General features: G+C 42.2%; 1 protein-coding gene across 2 annotated transcripts in view; it reads right to left on the reverse strand.

Moving 5' to 3' along the window:
* LOC133280691 (transcription factor RFX3-like) overlaps nt 1–21,197 on the reverse strand; it is a 178,082-nt gene that overhangs the window by 52,192 nt on the left and 104,693 nt on the right. For both annotated transcript variants that reach the window (XM_061475607.1, XM_061475606.1), the window contains 4 exons: nt 15,045–15,300; nt 12,774–12,848; nt 7,265–7,446; nt 6,413–6,532 (listed from right to left, as the gene is read on the reverse strand). In XM_061475607.1, the coding sequence (XP_061331591.1) occupies nt 6,413–6,532; nt 7,265–7,446; nt 12,774–12,848; nt 15,045–15,300 (633 nt within the window). The remainder of the gene's footprint in view (nt 1–6,412; nt 6,533–7,264; nt 7,447–12,773; nt 12,849–15,044; nt 15,301–21,197) is intronic.

The raw sequence follows: 21,197 nt of genomic DNA on the forward strand, positions 1-21,197 counted from the left end.
GATCCCTTTCTAGGGAAGGGGGCATAGAGAAACTGACTGGAGAAGGGGCACAAGTCCTCAGCCTCTCAAGGTGACATAGAGAAACTGACTGGAGAAGGGGCACAAGTCCTCAGCCTCTCAAGGTGACTCCTGTCAGGCATGAAGGAAAGGTATCCCTTCAACGAAGAATTTGTATGTAACCCGGGCAAATGGACCGCAGTGGAGAGACGTATCTGGTACCTGAGGGAATTAGCCATGCTACTGGTAATTTATGATGACCTGGACAACAAGCAGTTATCCAAAGATCCAGATGAAGTCATGTGCACGCAACCCATGTGGCAGAAATTTGTATGCCAACTCAATGGCAATAATGGCCTGGAAAGAGGGAGAGGGACAAAAGGTGGGTGATTTGACTGGCCAACTCCGGCAATACAAAGAAAGTCTCTGTTCTGCCCTCGTCTCAGCTGTGGAGAAACTGGCAACAAAAAGAAGATAGGTCATTCTCCCCACTTGTACAGACTGGTATCTCAACTATTAGGAGTAACCGTTCCTTTGCTCAAGAAAGATAATATAGTGGGTAAAGATGATCTTAGGGTCCTTTCCAATCCTAACTATTCTATGATTCAATTTCTGAATGCTAGAGAACAGGAAAAATGCATTAAACATGCTTGAATAAGAAATACTGGTGTTTTATATTTGTATTAAATCTTGTTTAAAGTTACTTTTATGGTAAACTTATCCCAGTGTAATTAAAATATAAAAACATCTATTCTTGCTTTTAAACCAAGACAAATGTCTATTTTTCCATCAAAAAAAATGAAGTAAAAAACTTCAAAGTTGGCTGGTTTTGCATAGGTAACAGTTGTTTCATGATTTCCCATTTTTTCCAATGAAAATTTCCAAGTTTCCTGTTGGATGAACACCTATTTCCTGAAAAGTGTATTGGCATATCTGATTTTGCATAGAAAAGAGACAGTACTATGTTTTTCACCTTGTAAATATCACACAGTCAAGCTATCTCCCTGCTATCTACATTTAGTCTATTTAGAATCTCCGGTATTTGGAAATGTATTTTACTGAAATCTTTGCACACCTGAACTGATTTGGAGGATGAACAAAGAACTTCAAAACTATTTTATATAAATACTGTTGAGATTGAATAAATAAATCAGATCCACACTATTTTCATTAGTATACAGTGCAAGGCTAAAAGGCTGTGGTCACAAATTGAAATACAGGAAATTGCATTTAAACATAAGAAAATGTTTGGGGGGGTGGGGTGTGTTGTTTGTTTGTTTGTTTTTTGTTTAATATAGAGGTAGTTGAACATTGAATCAGTTTGCCCTGGAAGGTTGTGAAGTCTCCGTATTTAGAGATATTCAAAATGCAACTGTACAAGGTCTTGGGCAACCTGTTCTAGCTGATAATGCTTTGAGCTAGGGGGTTGGACTAGACAGTCTCCAGAGGTGCCTTTCAACTAAATGACATTTCTTGGTTTCCAATTTGTGCCCATTGCCCATCATCCTGCCACTGAGCATTGCTGAGAAGAGTCTGGCTCAGTCTTTTACTCCTTCCCATCAGGTACTTATACATATTGATAAGATCCCTATGTTGTAGGAGTACTGATCTCTAGCTCAGCAACAGCCGTGCCTGTGGCTGGTATGGATCCCACTGATCTGGTCCCCAAGCCATGGATTAGCTTTCTGGCTTGACCTGTCTTGACACTAGGGACCTGCCTAGTGATCAGTGGACTGTGTCTGACCCTCATTAGACCTCAGTCTGATTTGTGGACTGACTTCCTGGTTTGACCTTGGACCCACCTCATCACAAATAATTTGTCTGATGACCTGGACTCCTGTTTGAATCTCACTACCCTTTCCACGTCTGCCCTGCTCACCTCACTTGGATATTATGGGGACTCTGAAAGGGACAGAAGCACTCGTCTGTTGGCCTGACCCAGTCTCAAGGGAGATGCGTTGCCTACCAGGGGCATGGATCAGGGATGTTGCAGAGAGGCTGCCTGCTCTAGTAAGTCCCACGGACTATTACCCACTTCTAGTGATACATGTGGGTGCAAGGGATATAGATAGTAGCAGCCTGGGGAGCATAAAGAAAGACTACAGAGCCCTGGGAGAGGTGGTTAGGGGCTCTGGAGCTCAGATTTTCTTTTCGTCAATACCCCAGGATACAGGGGAGGACCTAAAAAAAGCTAGGAGGATTAGCCAGGTTAATAAATGGTTAAAAGGGTGGTGTCATAGTCAGGGGTTTGGGTGTCTTGAATACGGGACCCAAGTTTGTAGGCCAGGTCTACTGGGGGCTGGTGGAGCTGGTCTAACGAAGGGGAAGAGAAGTTTTGGTAGGAGGCTTGCCAGACTGGTCAAGGAGGCTTTAAACTAGATGTGTTGGGGAAGGGGGGCATCATTCCATACCAACACACCCAGTCAGTTGCCAGCGCCTATAATAAAGGCTCAGAGCAATGTAGATATATTCCAGCTGCTACAGCCAATGAGCCGGCTTCATTTGGAGCTCGGCTCAGATGCCTCTATACAAACGCCCCTAGCATGGGGAACAAACAAGAGGAATTAGAGATGTGTGCATATCTATGGGGGTATGATATAATAGGCATCGTAGAAACATGGTGGGATGGCTCCTATGACTGGAGTGTTGGAATGGAAGGTTACAGGCTTTTTAGAAAAGACAGGCCCGGGAGGCGGGGAGGGGGAGTTGCCCTTTATGTTAGGGATAGGCTTGAGAGTATGGAACTCTGTCTGGGGACAGGTGAGCAGTTAACAAAGAGTTTGTGGGTCAGGGTTAAAGGGAAAACAGCTATGGGAGACATTACTGTGGGGATCTGTTACAGACCGCCTGATCAAGGAGAACCTGCGGATGAAGCACTCTATAGACAGATAGGAAAAGTCTTACGCTCACAGGCCCTTGTTCTCATGGGTGACTTCAACCACCCTGATATCTGTTGGAAAGACGGTAAGACCTGGCACAAGCAATCCAGGAGGTTCCTTGAATGTGTGGAAGACAACTTCCTTCTGCAAGTAATAGAGGAGCCGACAAGGAGAGGTGCCATGCTTGACCTCGTGCTCACCAACGGAAGGGCTGGTTGGAAATGTGACGCTCCAGGGCAGCCTTGGATGCAGCGATCACGAGATGGTCGAATTTGAGATCCTCAGGACAGTGAGAAGGGCAAGCTGACTTCCCTGGATTTCAAAAGAGCAGACTTGGGCCCCCCTGCCCTCTAGGGCTATATCCCATGGAACCTTACTAAGCAGGCTCCTGAAGAGGCCAAAGACACTTGGTTGATATTCAAAGATCACCTGCTACAAGATCAGGAGTGTTGCATCCCAACTAGATGGAAGTGCAGCAGGAGGGCCAGGACACCTCCTTGGATGGATAAGGAGCTGCTGAGGAAAATTCAAAGGAAAAAAGAGGCTTATAAAAAGTGGAAGTAAGGACAGTTGGCCGGGGAAGAGTACAGGGATGTTGTCTGGGAATCTAGGGACCAGGTTAGGAAAGCTAAGGCCCAGTTAGAATTAAACTTGGCTAGGGATGTTCAGGATAACAGGAAGGGATTCTACAGGTACGTAGCAAATAAAAAACAGACTAGGGACAACGTAGGCCCCCTCAGGAAGCTCTCGGGAGAACTAGCTACACAGGATTTGGAGAAGGCTGAAGTTCTGAATAACTTCTTTACCTCGGTCTTCACTGGCAAATGCTCTGACTGCACCACCCAAGTCTTGGAAGGTAGATGCAGGGACTGTGAGAATGAAGACCTTGGGCCCACTGTAGGAGAGGAACTGGTTCAAGACCATCTTAAAAACCTGAATGTGCACAAGTCCATGGGCCCTGATGAAATCCATCTGCGGGTCCTGAAGGAGCTTGCAAATGAAGTTGCTAAGCCCCTGGCCATCATGTTTGAAAAATCATGGCAGTCAGGTGACTGGAAAAAAGAGAAATATAACCCCCATTTTCAAGAAGGGGAAATTATAGACCAGTCAGTCTCACTACAGACCAGAACCCAGGGAATTACAGACCAGTCAGTCTGAACTCTGGGCCTGGCAAAATCTTGGAGCAGATTCGCCTGGAAGGCATGCTAAGGCACATGAAAAAAAACAAGGTGCTTGGTGATAGCCAGCACGGCTTCACTAAGGGGAAATCCTGCCTGACCAATTTGGTGGTCTTCTACGATGAGGCTACAGAACTGATGGGCAGAGGTAGAGCAGCTGATGTCATCTACCCGGACTTGTGCAAAGCGCTCCACACTGTCCCACACAACATCCTTGTCTCTAAACTGGAGAGACATCAATTTGATGGGTGGACCACTCGGTGGATAAAGAACTGGCTGGATGGCCGCACACAGAGTTGTGGTCAATGGCTCAATGTCCAGCTAGAGACCAGTAACAAGTGGTGTCCCTCAGGGATCGGTGTTGGGACCGGTCTTGTTTAACATCTTCGTCGCTGACATGGACAGTGGGATTGAGTGCACCCTCAGCCAATTTGCCGATGGCACCAAGCCTTGTGGTTCAGTTGACACGCTGGAGGGAAGGAATGACATCCAGACGGACCTCAACATGCTTGTGAGGTGGGCTGATGGCCAACCTCATGAAGTTTAACCATGCCCAGTGCAATGTCCTACACCTGGGTGGGAGCAATCCCAGGCACAGCTACAGGTTGGGCAGAGAAGAGATTCAGAGCAGCCCCCCTGTAGAGAAGGACTTGGGGGTGCTGGTCGATGAGAAAATGAACATGAGCCGGCAGTGTGCGCTTGCAGCGCAGAAAGCCAACCATATCCTGGGCTGCATCAAAAGGAGCATGACCAGCAGGTCGAAGGAGGTGATCCTGCCCCTCTACTCTGCTCTTGTGAGACCTCACCTGGAGTATTGCGTACAGTTCTGGTGTCCTCAACATAAAAAGGACACGGAACTGTTGGAACAAGTTCAGAGGAGGGCCACGAGAATGATCAGGGGTCTGGAGCACCTCCCATATGAAGATAGGCTGAGAAATTTGGAGCTGTTCAGCCTGGAGAAGAGAAGGCTGCGTGGAGACCTCATAGCAGCCTTCAGTATCTGAAGGGGCCTATAGGGATGCTGGGGAGGGGCTCTTCATTAGGAACTGTAGTGACAGGACAAGGGGTAATGGGTTAAAACTTAAACAGAGGAAGTTTAGATTGGATATAAGGAGGAAATTCTTTCCTGTTAGGGTGGTGAAGCACTGGAATGGGTTGCCCAGGGAGGTTGTGAATGCTCCATCCCTGGCAGTGTTCAAGACCAGGTGGGACGAGGCCTTGGGTGAGATGGTTTAGTTTGAGGTGTCCCTGCCCACGGCAGGGGGGTTGGAACTAGATGATCTTAAGGTCCTTTCCAACCCTAACGATTCTATGATTCTATGATTCTATGGGACTGGGCACAGGCTGGTGAAGTCCCTGCTGTGCGTATCATGGTGCTTGACTCCCATTTCCTCCTCCCTTAAGGGAGAAGCAAGCCCTCGCTGCCCCCTGACAGGAAGACAGTGTCTACCTGCTGAAGTCAATATAGACAATATCCATTGCTGTCCCCTCACCAACTGAACCAGTCACCACATTGTAGAAGTCTATTGGGTTGTTCAAGCATGATTTCCCCTTTGTAAATCCATGCCAGCAATTCTCAAGCATCTTCTTGTCCTTCATAGGTGGGATGTAGGTTTCTTAACACCATCCCTGCATACTCAGTCTTTCTATATGCCTCCTGCATTTCCTGACGCTGCTTCCACATCTTATATACTTTCTTATGTTTGAGCTTTGTCAGGAGCTCCTTGTTCATCTGTGCAGGCTTCCTGCTATCTTTGCTTGACTTCCTGTATATTGGGATGGAACAATCCTTATCTTCAAGGAGCTGATCCTTGAAAATCCTACCAGCTCTCCTGGACCTCTTTGCCCAGTAGGACTATCTCATATGGGATTATTCCAAGCAGAGCCCAGAAGAGTCCCAAGTCCTGTCTCCTCAAGTCCAGTGTTTTGATACATCAGTTCTTGCCAGGAGTAGAAAATCAACACAAGGTGAACCTAATCACAAGCTCTTCTTTCCTTTTATGTATGTGCTGCTTAAAGTAATGAAAATGAACAACAGAATTTGAAATTCAAAGCTCCCATTGCTTTTTTTTTCCAGATTGTGGGGAAATAACACTGCCAAGAAGTATCTGTTCAGAACTGCATGATATTTTACTTTTATTATCACTTTTTAAAAATTTATGCATTTTTAGGTATATGCTCTCTCACATCTACTGATATCAGACTCCAGTGATCTTAACTGCAGATCTGACAAATCTTTCCTTTTCACAAGAGAAGTTAAAGAATTTACACTTGAGATTCAACTTTGACACATAAATGAGTACAGGTAAGTCTACAAGAACTAGAAATATGAAAAAATAGTTTAATTTAACACTCTACCTCTGTTTCTGCTGCATGGGTTGCTGTCTCATAGCCATATATTGCATGTCCTCTTGTAGCCTATTAAGGGGAGAATCTGGTTTGACACGAATCCCATAATAATGGTATTTGGAGTTCCCCCTTTATGAAAGAACAAAAATAACATTAATTTTATGCATATGCATCATACTTCACAATTCGCCTTGACTGGAAAACTTTGCATAAAAGTTAGGCTTTACTTTCCTCTTGCCCTAGTATAAAACTGGGTTATACCAGTTTCTGCACATCAGTTCACTTAAACTATATTTTCCAGTGCTTTACAGCTGGACTTCATTTAAATAGAATGAGGAAAGTTAAAAACAAATACATTACTTATGCAGTCATTGTGAATAAAACAATTCCATGCTTGTGAGTGAGTGTTTGTGTATGTTTCACTAGTCAACTTCAGTCCTGATAAGCTGGAGAGGAAGAACAGGATTGGGCTATCTGTGTTCATGTTTATGTGAGTGCTATTGGTGTCTATGTGGGTGCTGATAAAGTCACTGCTCTATGTTAACTTGTTTGGTTAGCTGTGTTAGTGCCATGCATGTGTTTATCTGCATCTTTGGAACACATGTTCAGTCTCACTTTCAGCTGGACCTGCAAATGGGAACAGCAGTAGATGCATTCATTGGTCTGAGATGAAAGATATCTGGGTCTTAAGGGTACACAGACTCTAGCTATAGCAGACCAGGTGTTCCTTGTGTCCTGAAGTCCACTGGATTTTGCAACTCCCTTACCAGTAGGGTTTTAAATAGTTTTTGTTTGCTTGCTTGCGTATAGCATACAAAATTCACATTCACAATTACTATCGATATTTTCATTAATGCAAACCTGGTTCCCAGTCTTCTGGTCCGTAATCCCATGAAGATTGACCGTATGAGTTTTCCAAAAGAGGCAGCATTGACTGGATCTAACTTGTGCTCCTGACAATGACGTAAATAATGGTTGTAAAGGGTACTTCTGGGGAGACTCACTCCTTCTGCAGTTTCGTAGTTGTCTAAAAGCCATTGGAGCTATATCAAATATGAAAGAGTGAACATATGTAAATTCAGTATTACTCTACTAAAAAAAAAATCTTAATTGTACAACACAGATCTCATATTTTTTATACCACTCTTAAGGCCTTTTTAATACAGTGACTTTGTTCTTCAATCAAATATAATCTCTGTAAGTCTCTTTCAGTGCTAGATATGCCATGATGTCTTAGTATATTTTAGAATTACAAGGAAATAGCAAAGCTAATTGCATTTGTGACCACAGATAGCTCCACTTATAAAAATTTTTCAGATTCAGTACCATAACAATAACATTTTATGAAGTTATTTGTGCTTTGGAGACAAATTGTTGGAACTCTAAGGAAGTAAAACAATCCATATAATATATACTGATTGCAGGAAAAAAACTAAAAGGGGTAAGTTAATACATTTTTAATTCTGGAATATTATACTATTTATCTTCACCTGAAATTAAAAAAAAAAAAAGCAAATGAAAAAACAAAACAGTACTTCATTTAATGGAATAGGGTTTATTTTCTTCCAAATACAATGACGAAACTAACAAATATAAGGCAACAAGCAATCTAGATGACATGAAAAATAACCATTGCATCTTTAAAATATTATGGGCCAAATCCCTTTGTGTTTTAGACTGTTTGCATTTGACTTCAAAGAGAAACAGAATTAGGTTATTGGGGGGGTTTAACCGTGTAATTTAATGTAGGATTTTCATGAGCAATTTTGAAGCATGTAGACAGTTTCTAATACCTCATTGTACCTTTGTGTGGAATAATTAGAAATTAAACTTATATTTAAAATGTAGCATTATTCAAGGGCTGGATGTTTCCCCCCCCCCCCCCCCCGATGCCTTTGGGTAAAACTTCCACTGTATTAAGTGCTTCCCCAGGTAAATCAAGGGTCTCTATATAGAGTTACTTTTCACTTTTAACTTTTATATTTTAAAGCCAGGCTGTGTTATTCATAACTTTATTGCGCATTTGTATAACTTATTATTTGCACGTGCTTTTGCAGACAGCGTATTTATCACCAGCAATCCATAAGAACCTGTATATGTTGATTTAATAAACTGCACTGTTTAAGTGGCTAATTGTAACAGATTTCTCATTGAATGCAACCAAATCCTTCAGTGTGTCCATGTTAGTTCATGAACACAATTAGACTGAAGGTGCAGTGAGCTATTAGTGCATCCGGAATAGTGATTGTTCAACATATAGAATGTGATCAGACTGAGAGTGGTAAATTGGGCATCACTCAGAATCTAAGACTAGCCTCACCCAGCCCCTCTAATATCTAAGGACCAGCTGGAATGCAAGGGGGCTTATCTTCTGCCAAATTGACTTGCCTTTTAATGCGACACTTTGTATAGAACAAATAGAAACTAAAATACACACAAACCCCAAGAAAAATTATCACTTAAATGACATTTAACAGTATAGAAAAACAACAGAATAAAATGGAAATATTTTTATAGTGGTCGTAAGTAAATTATAAGGTTTCAGATTTTTTTGGATGCTAACTTTTTACTTATCTTTCACCCCCCTGCCCCCATGGTTTCATATCCCTGGAATTTTCCTTTAATTTCAGCTTGAATAATTCCCAAATCTTGTTTTCTGTTTGATATTCATTTAAGTAGCTGGTGAAGGAAGTTGCTAAGCCACTGGCCATCATGTTTGAAAAATCATGGCAGTCAGGTGACTGGAAAAAGGGCAATATAAGCCCCATTTTCAAGAAGGGGAAAATGGATGACACAGGGAACTACAGACCAATCAGTCTCACCTCTGGGCCTGGCAAAATCTTGGAGCAGATTCTCTTGGAAGGCATGCTAAGGCACATGAAAAACAACAAGGTGTTTGGTGGCAGCCAGCATGGCTTCACTAAGGGGAAATCCTGCCTGACCAATTTGGTAGCCTTCTATGATGCGGCTACGGAACTGATGGATAGGGGTAGAGCGGATGACATTATCTACCTGGACTTGTACAAAAGCGTTCAACACTGTCCCCCATGACATCCTTGACTCTAAACTTGAGAGACATCAATTTGATGGATGGACCACTAGGTGGATAAAGAACTGGCTGGATGGCCGCATACAAAGAGTTGTGATCAATGGCTCAATGTCCAGCTAGAGACCAGTAACAAGTGGTGTCCCTCAGGGATCGGTGTTGGGACCAGTCTTGTTTAACATCTTCGTCGCTGACATGGACAGTGGGATTGAGTGCGCCCTCAGCCAGTTTGCCGATGACACCAAGCCTTGTGGTTCGGCTGATATGCTGGAGGGAAGGAATGCCATCCAGAGGGACCTCGACACACTTGTGAGGTGGGCTGATGGCCAACCTCATGAAGTTTAACCATGCCAAGTGCAATGTCCTACACCTGGGTGGGAGAAAACCCAGGCACAGCTACAGGTTGGGCAGAGAAGAGACTCAGAGCAGACCTGTGGAGAAGGACTTAGGGGTGTTGGTCGATGAGAAAATGAACATGAGCCAGCAGCGTGTGCTTGTGACCCTGAAAGCCCACCGTATCCTGGGCTGTATCAAAAGGAGCATGACCAGCAGGTCAAAGGAGGTGATCCTGTCCCTCTACTCTGCTCCTGTGAGACCTCACCTGGAGTATTGTGTACAGTTCTGGTGTCCTCAACATAAAAAGGACATGGAACTGTTGGAACAAGTCCAGAGGAGGGCCACGAGGATGACTGGGGGCTGGAGCATCTCCCATACAAAGTCAGGCTGAGAAAGTTGGGGCTGTTCATCTGGGAGAAGTGAAGGCTGCATGGAGACCTCATAGCAGCCTTCCAGTATCTGAAGGGCGCTATAGGGATGCTGGGGAGGAACTATTCATTATGGACTGTAGTGATAGGACAAGGGGTAACAAGTTAAACGGGGGAAGTTTAGATTAGATATAATTAGATATAGATATTATATAATTTAGATTAGATATAGTTTTTTACTGTGCGGGTGGTGAGGCACTGGAATGAGTTGCCCAAGGAAGTTGTGAATGCTCCATCCCTGGCAGCGTTCAAGGCCAGGTTGGACAGAGCCTTGGTTGACATGGTTTAGTGCGTGGTATCCCTGCCCATGGCAGGGGGGTTGGAACTAGATGATCTTAAGGTCCTTTCCAACCCTAACCTATGATTCTATTCTAAGTACATTTTACTAATGATTTGTATTTGACATATATTCTTTCAGCCGCAGCTTGGTATTAGCCTCAGGGGGAAAGCAAAACTCAATCTAAGTACAAAAATAAGGATTGTTTTCTAGAATGAAGATATTTAGTAATAAAAACTCAAAGTGATTGAATTGAGGTTACAGACTGAAGATTGCCAATAGCTTAATACCATATAAAAAGGTAAATAATATGCAGACATGATAAAGTTATTGCAAACAGCTTCAAATATATTTTTGTATTTGCAGAAATCTAATTCTAAAATTGGAATGTTCATAGTTTGTTTTCTGTCTTGTTTCTTGCTGGTGCAGTGCTGTGTTTTTTACTTTCATCTGGGAACAGTGCTGATAACACACCAATGTTTTAAGTTGTTGCTAAGTAATGCTTACTCTGATCAAGGATTTATTCAGTCTCATGCTCTGCTAGTGAGGAGGGGCACAGGAAGCCAGGAGGAAGCAGAGACAGGACACCTGACCCAAACTAGCCAAAGGGGTATTCCATACCACAGCATGTCATGCCCAGTATATAAACTGGAGAGAGTTACCTGGAAGGCCCAGATCGCTGCTCAGGTCAGGCTGGGTATTGGTCAGCAGGTGGTGAGCAATTGTATTCTCTCCCTTATTGTTATTTCCTTTATCATTATTATTATTATTGGTGGTAGTAGTAGTAGTTTTGTATTATACCTTAGTTACTGGACTGTTCTTATCTGAACCCATGGGATTTACATTCTTTTGATTCTCCTCCCTATCACTCTGGGAGTGGTGGGGGAATAAGGGGGGAGTGAGCGAGCGGCTGCTTTGTTCTGAGTTACCGTCTGGCCTTAAACCATGACATCCAGTTACTACAGGCCCTGGTAAAAATTCTCTCTCCATCTTTCTTAGTTTAAGTATTGTAGGGCCACAACAAGGTTTCCCTGGAGTCTTCTCTTCTCCAGGCTGAACCACCTCACCTCTCCCAACCTTTCTTCTTTCTAGCCCTCTGATCATTTTTTGTGACCCTCCTCTAACCAACTCTATACCACTATCTTCCCTTGTCCACCAGTGCAGTCCCTCCATCATAGAAGGCCACTAGATTAGTCAGGCATGATTTGCCCTTGCTGAAGCCATGTAGGCTGTCTCTAATCACCTCCCTGTCTCCCTTATTTTTTGACTTAGTTTCCAGGAGGATCTGTTTCATTGTCTTTTAACTAGATTATTACACAGGAAATAGGGGAATACAGTTTTCTGATGCAGAAAATCTTGTCCTTTAATTCTTATTGGTTTCAGCGTGAAGATTTTGGACTTCCTTGTAAGATTCAAGGCAGACATCAATTCTTTGTATATCTAAATTTTAAAACTTTTTTTTGGCATTTTGCAAAACAAAATTATCAACCATTTAATTATTATAATATAAATATTTTATCATATTTCTAGGTTGTTTTAACATCCAAACAATTATTTTAAAAACATCCAGAATTAATTTCTTCATATTTTACAGAATTCATCTAATTTTATCATTTTCTGAGAAAAATAAATTCTCTTCCAAGAAATTGTACTGGTTTCTGCTGTCTTTTTCTACCATGATGATAAACTGAGAAAAATTTTGGCTTTTGCTTCCATATTACCACATTCTTGGAGGGGTGGGAAGTGTGTGTCAACAAATCAAAATATACTTATACATTCATATCACAATCAACATTTACATTTCTGTGGTAAAAGAATACAAGAATCTGAAAAAAGTAAGCTTATGTTGTTTAGTAAGGCTGAGAATCAAAAAGGATGCAATAGGTATAGAAATTTAGCAGCATTAAAAAATGCAAAACTATTAATAGAAACCAAAGAAAAAAAAAGTCGTTTATATAACATTTCAAGAAAGACTAGCACTGCTTAAAAATAAACTGAAGATTAAACTTTGAGCCTTTCTCTTTTACCTAATGTTATATTTAATGGCTTTACATTAAAATCTGCAGAGCAGGCACATACGTTAAGCTGTGTTAACACACTACAGAACCTGGAAATGTACTCTACAATATTTCATGACAACATGACAAAATATAGTGACAGAAGATGTAGATTGCAAGCAACTAAAATGGAAAGATTAAAAGCAAAAAGTAGCACTAAATTAAAAGAAACATTTACAGGCAGGCTAAGTATGCAGAACAAGCTTTCATGAAAGTGACAACTTACATGACTGTTGAGAAGAGAGCTCCTGTGAGTGGAAAGACCATCAGACTTTTGTAGTGTCTCAATCGCCATTTCAATCTGATAATAGACGTCATTAAAAATGACTTAAGACAGTAAAAAAGGATGATCAGAAAAATTATAGATTGACTTAAAATCTACAGAAATATCTAGTTCAGTCATGGCTAAAGTATATTTTCTGCTTAAAGGCCTCATCCTGAAGTCTCCATAAGGGCAAACCTCACCAGTGAAGTCAGGGAGGCATTTTGATTGCATATATACTACACGATCCCACTTCCAAAGTCCAATTTAACTTCCTCCCTACTCATGAAATAAGAGAAGTGGATTTACCAGTAAGCTACATCGTAAACAGCAGCAATTACTGAATAATCATTCTTAATAGAAGAAAAAAATAAGTCAGAATAATATCCTAAAAAAGGTCTCAATGTTTCTTCCTCCAAGTATTTGAGAAAAACCTGTGCACACTCTTCAGAGAATGTGAATTAGAATAAAAATTTCTGGTCCCTGTAACCAGGGAGTAAAATCTCAATCATTCAGTAGTTTTCATTGGACAGGATATCACCCCTAAAGCCTGTCAGAGCATTCCTTGAATACCCAGAGCTCTCAAAGCAAATGAAAATTGAAGGTTTACACAGACAGCAAGATCCATCTGTAAAAAAAACCAACCCAACAAAATAAAACACACAACCAAAAAAAACACACAGATGGGTTTAGAATAATACTTTTAAAAGGAAAAGTATTATATACCACTAATATACAGCAGTAGTACTCCTATTACAAATGTGTAGAGACAACCATACCCATTCCCATTGTTTCCCTCCATATTAATGCATCTTTTGATTAATCCAATGACAGCATTAAAAATAAAATTGCAGTCTAACTGTAGTTTAGCTGCAGAGCTAGAATAGCAAAAAAATTGAAAGTGATAGAGACAATAGGATGTGCAGTAAAAGAAGGCACATTAAATGGAATAAAAAACCCAAACAAAACAAACCACAAAAGCAATGGAAAAACATCTGTACATTTTAAACCACATATTCCCACTGTAGACAGTTTTAAAATAAGTCTTCCATATCCTTCTTTAATTATTACAGTATTATCCAAAGTTTATGCTGGTAAATTACACTACTAAAATGAGTTCACTCAATATACAGCACAAAACTAGAAAATAATCCAGACTATATTTCAATTAGTCCAGAAACACAATTTGTTTTCCCTTTTTTATAAGCTAATAAAATAGTGCTTTACTCAGTAGTTCTCAATGAAAAAGGAAGTCTTTCTTACAACTGTCTAATGTTAGAAATATAAGCATTTTTTTTTAAAAGCATACAAGTATCTGATTGGTTTGTAAAAAAATATACTTCGATATTACAAAAATAATGTTTACATCCAGATTTGGATTAAATCCAAATGTCAGCCAGTCTTCAAAAAGGACAAGGAGGAGGACCCTGGGAACTACAGGTCAGTCAGCCTTACTGTAATGTCTTATCCTGGAGGCCATCTTTAAGCATGTGGAAGATGAGAAGGTGATCAGGAGTAGTCAGCATGGATTCACCAAAGGGAAATCATACTTAACCAACCTGATTGCCTTCTATGATGGGATAACTGGCTGGATAGATGAAGGAAGATCAGTTGATGTTATCTACCTGGACTTAACCAAGGCTTTCAATGCTGCCTCTATGACATTATCATAGGCAAGCTCAGGAAATGCAGGCTGAATGAGTGGATGGTGAGATGGATTAAGAACTGGCTGAATTGCAAGTCTCAGAGGGTCGCGATCAGTGGTACAGAGTCTAGTTGGAGACTGGTAACTAGCAGTGTCCTCCAAGGGTCAATACTGAGTCCAGTATTGCTTAATTTGTTCATCAGCAACTTGGATGAAGGGCTAAAGTGCCTCCTCAGCAAGTTTGCTGAAGATATAAAACTGGGAGGAGTGGCTGATACCCCAGAGTGCTGTGCTGTCAGTCAGAAGGATATAGACAGGATGAAGAGATGGGTAGAGACAAACCTTTTGAAATTCAGCAAAGTGCAGGATCCTGCCGCTGTGGAGGAATAACACGATGCACCAGTACAGGCTGGGGGCTCACCTGCTGGACAGTAGCTCTATGGAGAAGGACCTGGGGGCCCTTTGGAGAATCAATGTCTCGCTATGAGCTTTTATATGCTTTTTGCTACAGAAATATGTCAGCACACAGGAACATCACAGTGACTAAGAAACTATCTCCAAAAAAATTAACATAGTTCTGAAGTACTTACTGTAGCTGGGGAGGCCCGCGTTGTATGAGTCAATGAATGACCAGAATTTTCCATTGAATTGCCAATAAGATAGGTCCCTCCTGAGCTGCTAATGAACTGTCCTCCTGCAACACCCATCTGAATCCCTCCGGTGCCCACCATACTATGAGAGGAGACCACTGTAGTTGCCTGTGCAGAGCTTCCTTGAGTATCGAAGTAATTTCCCCCAGTGTTTTGGCTATACATCTGGGTTTCCGTGTAAGGGTAAGTTGTTCGACTTCAGGAAGAGAAAACAAAAGAAGTAGTAATTACTTATATGGATTGTTTAAGTGAGGGAAACATCACTGTAGAAAAAAGCATATGGTTGCAGTAACCAAACTTAATAGGATTGGCAAATAAACCCTGCCTCCACACAAAATAACTTTTCATATGTTAAAGTACTGAGTAATTAACTTGGACTGACTGTTAAAATAAATATTCATTAAAAGTCACAGAAAGTGTTTTGATTCCCATCTGAAGAGGGGTAGAGAAAAGTATGACAAGAACTGAAGACATGAGAGGAAGATGACATTCATGTATTAATAAAGGAATTATACAGGAATTTCTAAAACAGTTGTAACTTTTAAAATCCTATGGTCAAAGCTGTATCTTTATTTAGATGCCATTTATTTTGCATACTGAGGTCCCAGTTTCAGTTGGGAGAGTTAATTTTCTTCCCAATAGCTGGTGCAGTGCTGTGTTTTATTTTTACGCTGAGAATAATGTTGATAACACACTGATGTTTTAGTTGTTGCTCAGTGTCACTTACCCTAATCAAGGACTTTTCAGTTTCTCATGCGCTGCCAGCAAGAAGGGTGGAGGGAAACAAGAAGCTGGGAGGGGGCACAGCCAGGACAGCTGACCTAAACTGGCCAAAACCATATTCCATACCACAAAGTTTCATGATCAATATATAAACTGAATTAGCCCAAAGGGATCAATTGCTGCTCGGAACAGGCTGGGTATCGGTCAGAGGGTGGTGAGCAGTTATATTGTGCATAACTTGTGCTTGTTTTCTGAATTCTCATTTCTCTCTTTTTTGTTGTTGTTCCCTATTACTATTACCACTATTTTTATTGTTGGTTTTTTTCTATTGTCATATTTTACTTGATTTCAATTATTAAAATTTTAATCTCAACTGGTGGGTTTTACATTCTTCCAATTCTCTTCCTCATCCCACCTGTGGAGTGTGGGAGGGTGTGGGGAATTGAGCAAGCAGCTGTGTGGTACTTAGTTGTTAGCTGGGTTTAAATCATGACAGCATGTTAAAACAAATTTCTTATAAGCATTAACTGTATTGATTTAATAGTTGCTGGTCACAATGTTATTTTACTGGTTCTCAGAATTGTGTTATGTAACACATTGCTGTATATACTCCCTGTGGTGCTGTTTATTACCTCTGTGAGTTGAATTAATATTATTGCTTTAGCATATTGCGTAGCACTGGCTTGTAGTATGATAAAATTATTGGTTGTGAGACCAGTCTGGGATTTGTACTCAGCATTGCCATCATCTCTATTCTTCAGGAGCCATCAAAAGGACTGGGAAGCCTGCAGCATGAGGAAAGGCTGAGAGAACAGTGTGTGTTCAGCCTGGAGAAAAGAAGGCCGAGGGGAGACGTTATCACTAGTATTTAAAGGGGGGATAAACAGAAGACAGAGATTCCCTTTTTACAGGGTATCACGTGGAAAAGACAAGAGGTAATAGGTACAAGTTACTCCTGTGGGTCTGAGGCCTGCCCTACTCCGGTTAATCTAGAGGGACTGCAGTGCAGTCTAATGAAAGCATTTTTTTTAAAAAGGGGTGGGTGGGGGAGAGGAGAATGTGTCCAGAACCAGTATGGTCATCTAGTAGCACTTTGTTTTCAGAGCTAGAATCAATCCATCTTCTACATTGCAATGTATACAGGCAAGATGGTTTGGAGAAATCTCCTTAGGTGTACCTGATGGATTTTATTAAACTGAGACAACAGTGAATGCCTCCAATGGATGCACAGTCAAGCATCTGCTACCAGACCAGATGTTATATCTTTCTTAGAATCAGGAAATTTAATAAACAGTCCTATTTAATAGAGTGTACTTAAGGAGAGCCTGATGATGGAAACTGAGGGGAAATAGTTCAACAAGTGTCTACCAGGGGGGTGGAACATGGGAATTTCCCCCAAAAGGGGAAAGACAAAAATAGATATTAGTAAGATGAGGAAAAGAAGAAAGGCATGAGATCACTGTTGACAGTAAAAATATCCCTGGCCAGAGGAAATGGTACAAATTATGTCTGCAAGACAAATCTCACTTGAAGAGGTGGAGTCCAAAAGTTAGGCCTTAGAAGCCCAAAGGATTGATGAAAATCCTAGAGAATGCCCTCATTTCTTCAGTTCATTTCTCCCTCTCTTCAGTAGGCTACAACTAACAATACTGAAAAGATTATTACTCTGTCCACCTCACCGGGAGTGCAGACTCCACTTAGATTCCTAACTTTTCCAAAAAGTTTCAAGTTTTAGTCATGTTTCCAAATATCATGATTTTTTCTTCAAAACACATTTTAATTTCATAAAATAGATTAGATGCTAAATTATCTTTTGTCTGATGATGATATGCAGGAAAGATGAAATCTTAGAACTTAATAACGTTTTTAAAAAAAATTCTCTACACATAAAAACTGACCTTGGTTTTTGTACTTGACCCAGGGGTCAGTACTGGGTTCAGTCATGATCAAGATCTTTATTAATGATCTGGATGATGGGGTAGAGTGTACCCTCAGCAACTTTGCAGACAGCACCAAAACTGGGAAGAGTGGCTGATAATCCAGAGGGTTGTGAACTGGGGGTCCTCACGGACAGCAAGTCGAACATGAACCAACAGTGTGCCCTTGCTGCAAAGAAGACCAATGGTATCCTTAGTTGCATTAGGCAAAGCATTGACAACAGGAGGAAAGACATGATCCTTCTGCTTCACTCAACACCAGTGAGGCTACACTTGGTGTACTGTGTCTAGTTCTGGGTCTGGGGTCCCCAGTATAAGAGAAACATGGACATAGAGGAGAGAGTCCAGCAGAGGGCCATGATGATGATTAAGGGATTGGAGCATCTCTCCTATAAAGACAGCCTGAGAGAGCTGGGACTGTTTAGCCTAGAGAAGAGAAAGCTCAGGGGGATTGCGTGATCTCACCATTCTGTGATTTTGTGATTCTGTCAATTCGATTATTTAAACATCCTGGAATTCCCTTCCCGTAAACTATTTAGCAGCAGTATGTCAAAGGCAAACCAGCCTTCCATTTGGAAGTCTGAGACATACAGCAGCTCCAGTTGAAAGGCAGGGCTATTACCTATGGTGGTGGGGTTGCACTGTATGTTAGGGAGCACATCGACTGCCTGGAACTCAGTGTTGTGAGTGAGAAGGTTGAATGTTTGTGGGTGAAGATCAGGGGGAAGGCAAACCAAGCAGATATCCTGGTTGGAGTCCATTATAGACCAAACAACCAGGATGAAGCTATGGATGAATCATTCTTCAAGCAACTGGAAGAAGTTTCATGATTGCTAGCCTTTGTTCTCATGGGGGACTTCAACCTATCAGATGTCTGCTGGAAGTACAATACATCAGAGAGGAAAGAGTCCAGGAGGTTCTTAGAGGGTGTGGAAGATAATTTCCTGACACAGCTGGTGAGTGAACCAACTAGGGGAGATGCCTGGCTAGATTTGCTGCTTGCAAACAGAAGAGGACTGGTGGCTGTCTTGGGCAAAGTGATCATGAAATGACAGAGGTCAGCAAAACCTCCACTTTAGACTTCCGGAGTGCTGACTTTGGCCTGTTTAGGACGCTGGCTGAGAGAATCCCTTGAGAAACAGTACTGAAGGGCAAAGGGGTCCAGAAAGGCTGGACACTCTTCAAGAATGAAATCCTCAAGGCGCAGGAGCAGGTAGTCCCTATGTGCTGAAAATTGAACCAGTTGGGAAGAAGACCACCGTGGCTGAACAGGGAGATATTGCTTGAACTCGGGATAAAAAAGAGAATCTATCACCTGTGGAAGAAGGGACTGTCACCCCATGAGGAATACAAGGATGTTGTTAGGTTATGCAGGGAGAAAATTAGAAACGTGAAGGCGCAGCTGGAACTAATTCTCATCACTACCATAAAAGATAATAAAAAATGTTTTTACAGATATATTAACAATAAAAGGAGGGTCAAGGAGAACCTCCATTCTTTACTGGGTACTGGGTGAAACCTAGTGATCAAGGATGAGGAAAAGGGTGAGGTACTTAATGCAGCCTTTGCCTCACTCTTTAATAGTCACTCCAGCCATCCTCAGGGTATTCAGTCTCCTGAGCTGGATGACATAGATGGGGAGCTGATTGAAATATACTCCAGGAGGAAATGGTTAGTGACCTTCTGCTCCACTTGGACATATACAAGTCTATGGGGCTAGATGGGTTCCACCCAAGAGTGCTGAAGGAGCTGGCAGAGGAGATTGCCAAGCCATTCTCCATCATTTATCAGCAGTCCTGGTCTAGTGGGCAGGTCCCAGAGGATTGGAGGTTGGCCAACATGACACCTCTCTACAAAAAGGACAGGAAGGAGGACCCTGGAAATTACAGGCCTGTCAGCCTGACCTCAGTGCTGGGGAAGGTCATAGAGCAGATCATCCTGAGTGCTCTCACACAGCACATGTGGGTTCATGAAGGGCCCGTCCTGCTTGACCAACATGACCTACGACAAGGTGAGCTGCTTAGTGGATGAGGGAAAGGCTGTGAATGTTGTCTACCTGGACTTCAGTAAAGCATTTGACACTGTCTCCCACAGCATTCTACAGGAGAAACTGGCTTCTCATGGCCATTGTTGTATTCTTCGCTGGGTTAAAAACTGGCTGGATGGCAGAGCCCAGAGTGGTGGTAAATGGTGTCACACCTAGTTGGCGACTGGTCACTAGTAGTGTCCCTCAGGGCTCGGTGTTAGGGCCAGTGTTGTTTAATATCTTTATTGATGATCTGGATGAGGGGATTGAGTGCAGCCTCAGTAAATTTCCAGATGACACCAAGTTAGGTTTGAGTGTTGATCTGTTGGAGGATAGGAAGGCTCTGCAGAGGTATCTGAACAGGCTGGATCGATGGGCTGTGGCCAATGTTATTAGGTTCAACAAGTCCAAGTGCCAGGTCCTGTACTTGGGCCACAACAACCCCATGCAATGCTACAGGCTTAGGGGAAAGCGGCTGGAAAGCTGCTCAGCAGAAAAGGACCTGGGGTTGCTGAATGACAGGCAGCTGAACACGATCCAGCAGTGTGCCCCAGGCAGCCAAGAAGGCCAATGGCATCCTGGCCTGTATCAGCAGTAGTGTGGCCAGCAGAACAAGGGAAGTGATTGTGCCCCTGTACTGGGCACTGGTGAGGCTGCATCTCAAATACTGTGTTCAGTTCTGGGCCCCTCACTACAACAGACATATTCAGTTGCTTGAGCAGGTCCAGAGAAGGGCAACAAAGGTGGTGAAAGGTCTGGAGAACAAGTCTTATGAGGAATGGCTGAGGGAACTGGGGTTGTTTACTCTGGAAAACAGAAGGCTCAAGGGGGACCTTATTGCTCTCTACAACTACCTGAAAGGTGAGGTGGGCATTGGTCTCTTCTCCCAAGTCACAAGTGATAGGACAAGAGGTAACAGCCTCAAGCTGTGCCAGGGGAGGTTTAGATTGGGTATTAGTAAAAATTTCTACACCAAAAAGGTGATCAGGTATTGGAACAGGCTTCCCAGGAAAGTGTTGGAATCACTGTCCCTGGAAGTATTCAGAAAATATGTAGATGATGCCTTTAGTGACATGGTTTAGTGGTGGACTTGGCAGTCTTGGGGTGAAAGTTGGACTTGATTATCTTAAAGGTCTTTTCCAACTTAATTGATTCTATGAGCCAAATCCCTACCTGTGTATTTCTTCAATTCCATTACAAAGGTGCTTTAAATCTCTTGATCAGTGTCTGCTGTGTCGAAACTACTATCTCAGCTGGGAGATTCTCACACTTCTCTGCTCGGCTGCAGTTCCTTCATGAAATATCCAACTGCTCCAGGATGGTCTGTTCCACAAACTGCTAAGTGAATACTCGTTCTTGTCTGACCTTGGTGTTTGTATGTCTGTTTCTCACTCTTTTTTTTCCCCT

Source organism: Pezoporus flaviventris, unplaced genomic scaffold (genome assembly GCF_033815535.1).
Source record: "Pezoporus flaviventris isolate CSIRO_AGI_PZ_B2104156 unplaced genomic scaffold, CSIRO_AGI_Pfla_v1 ptg000085l, whole genome shotgun sequence".
Lineage (NCBI taxonomy): Eukaryota > Metazoa > Chordata > Aves > Psittaciformes > Psittacidae > Pezoporus > Pezoporus flaviventris.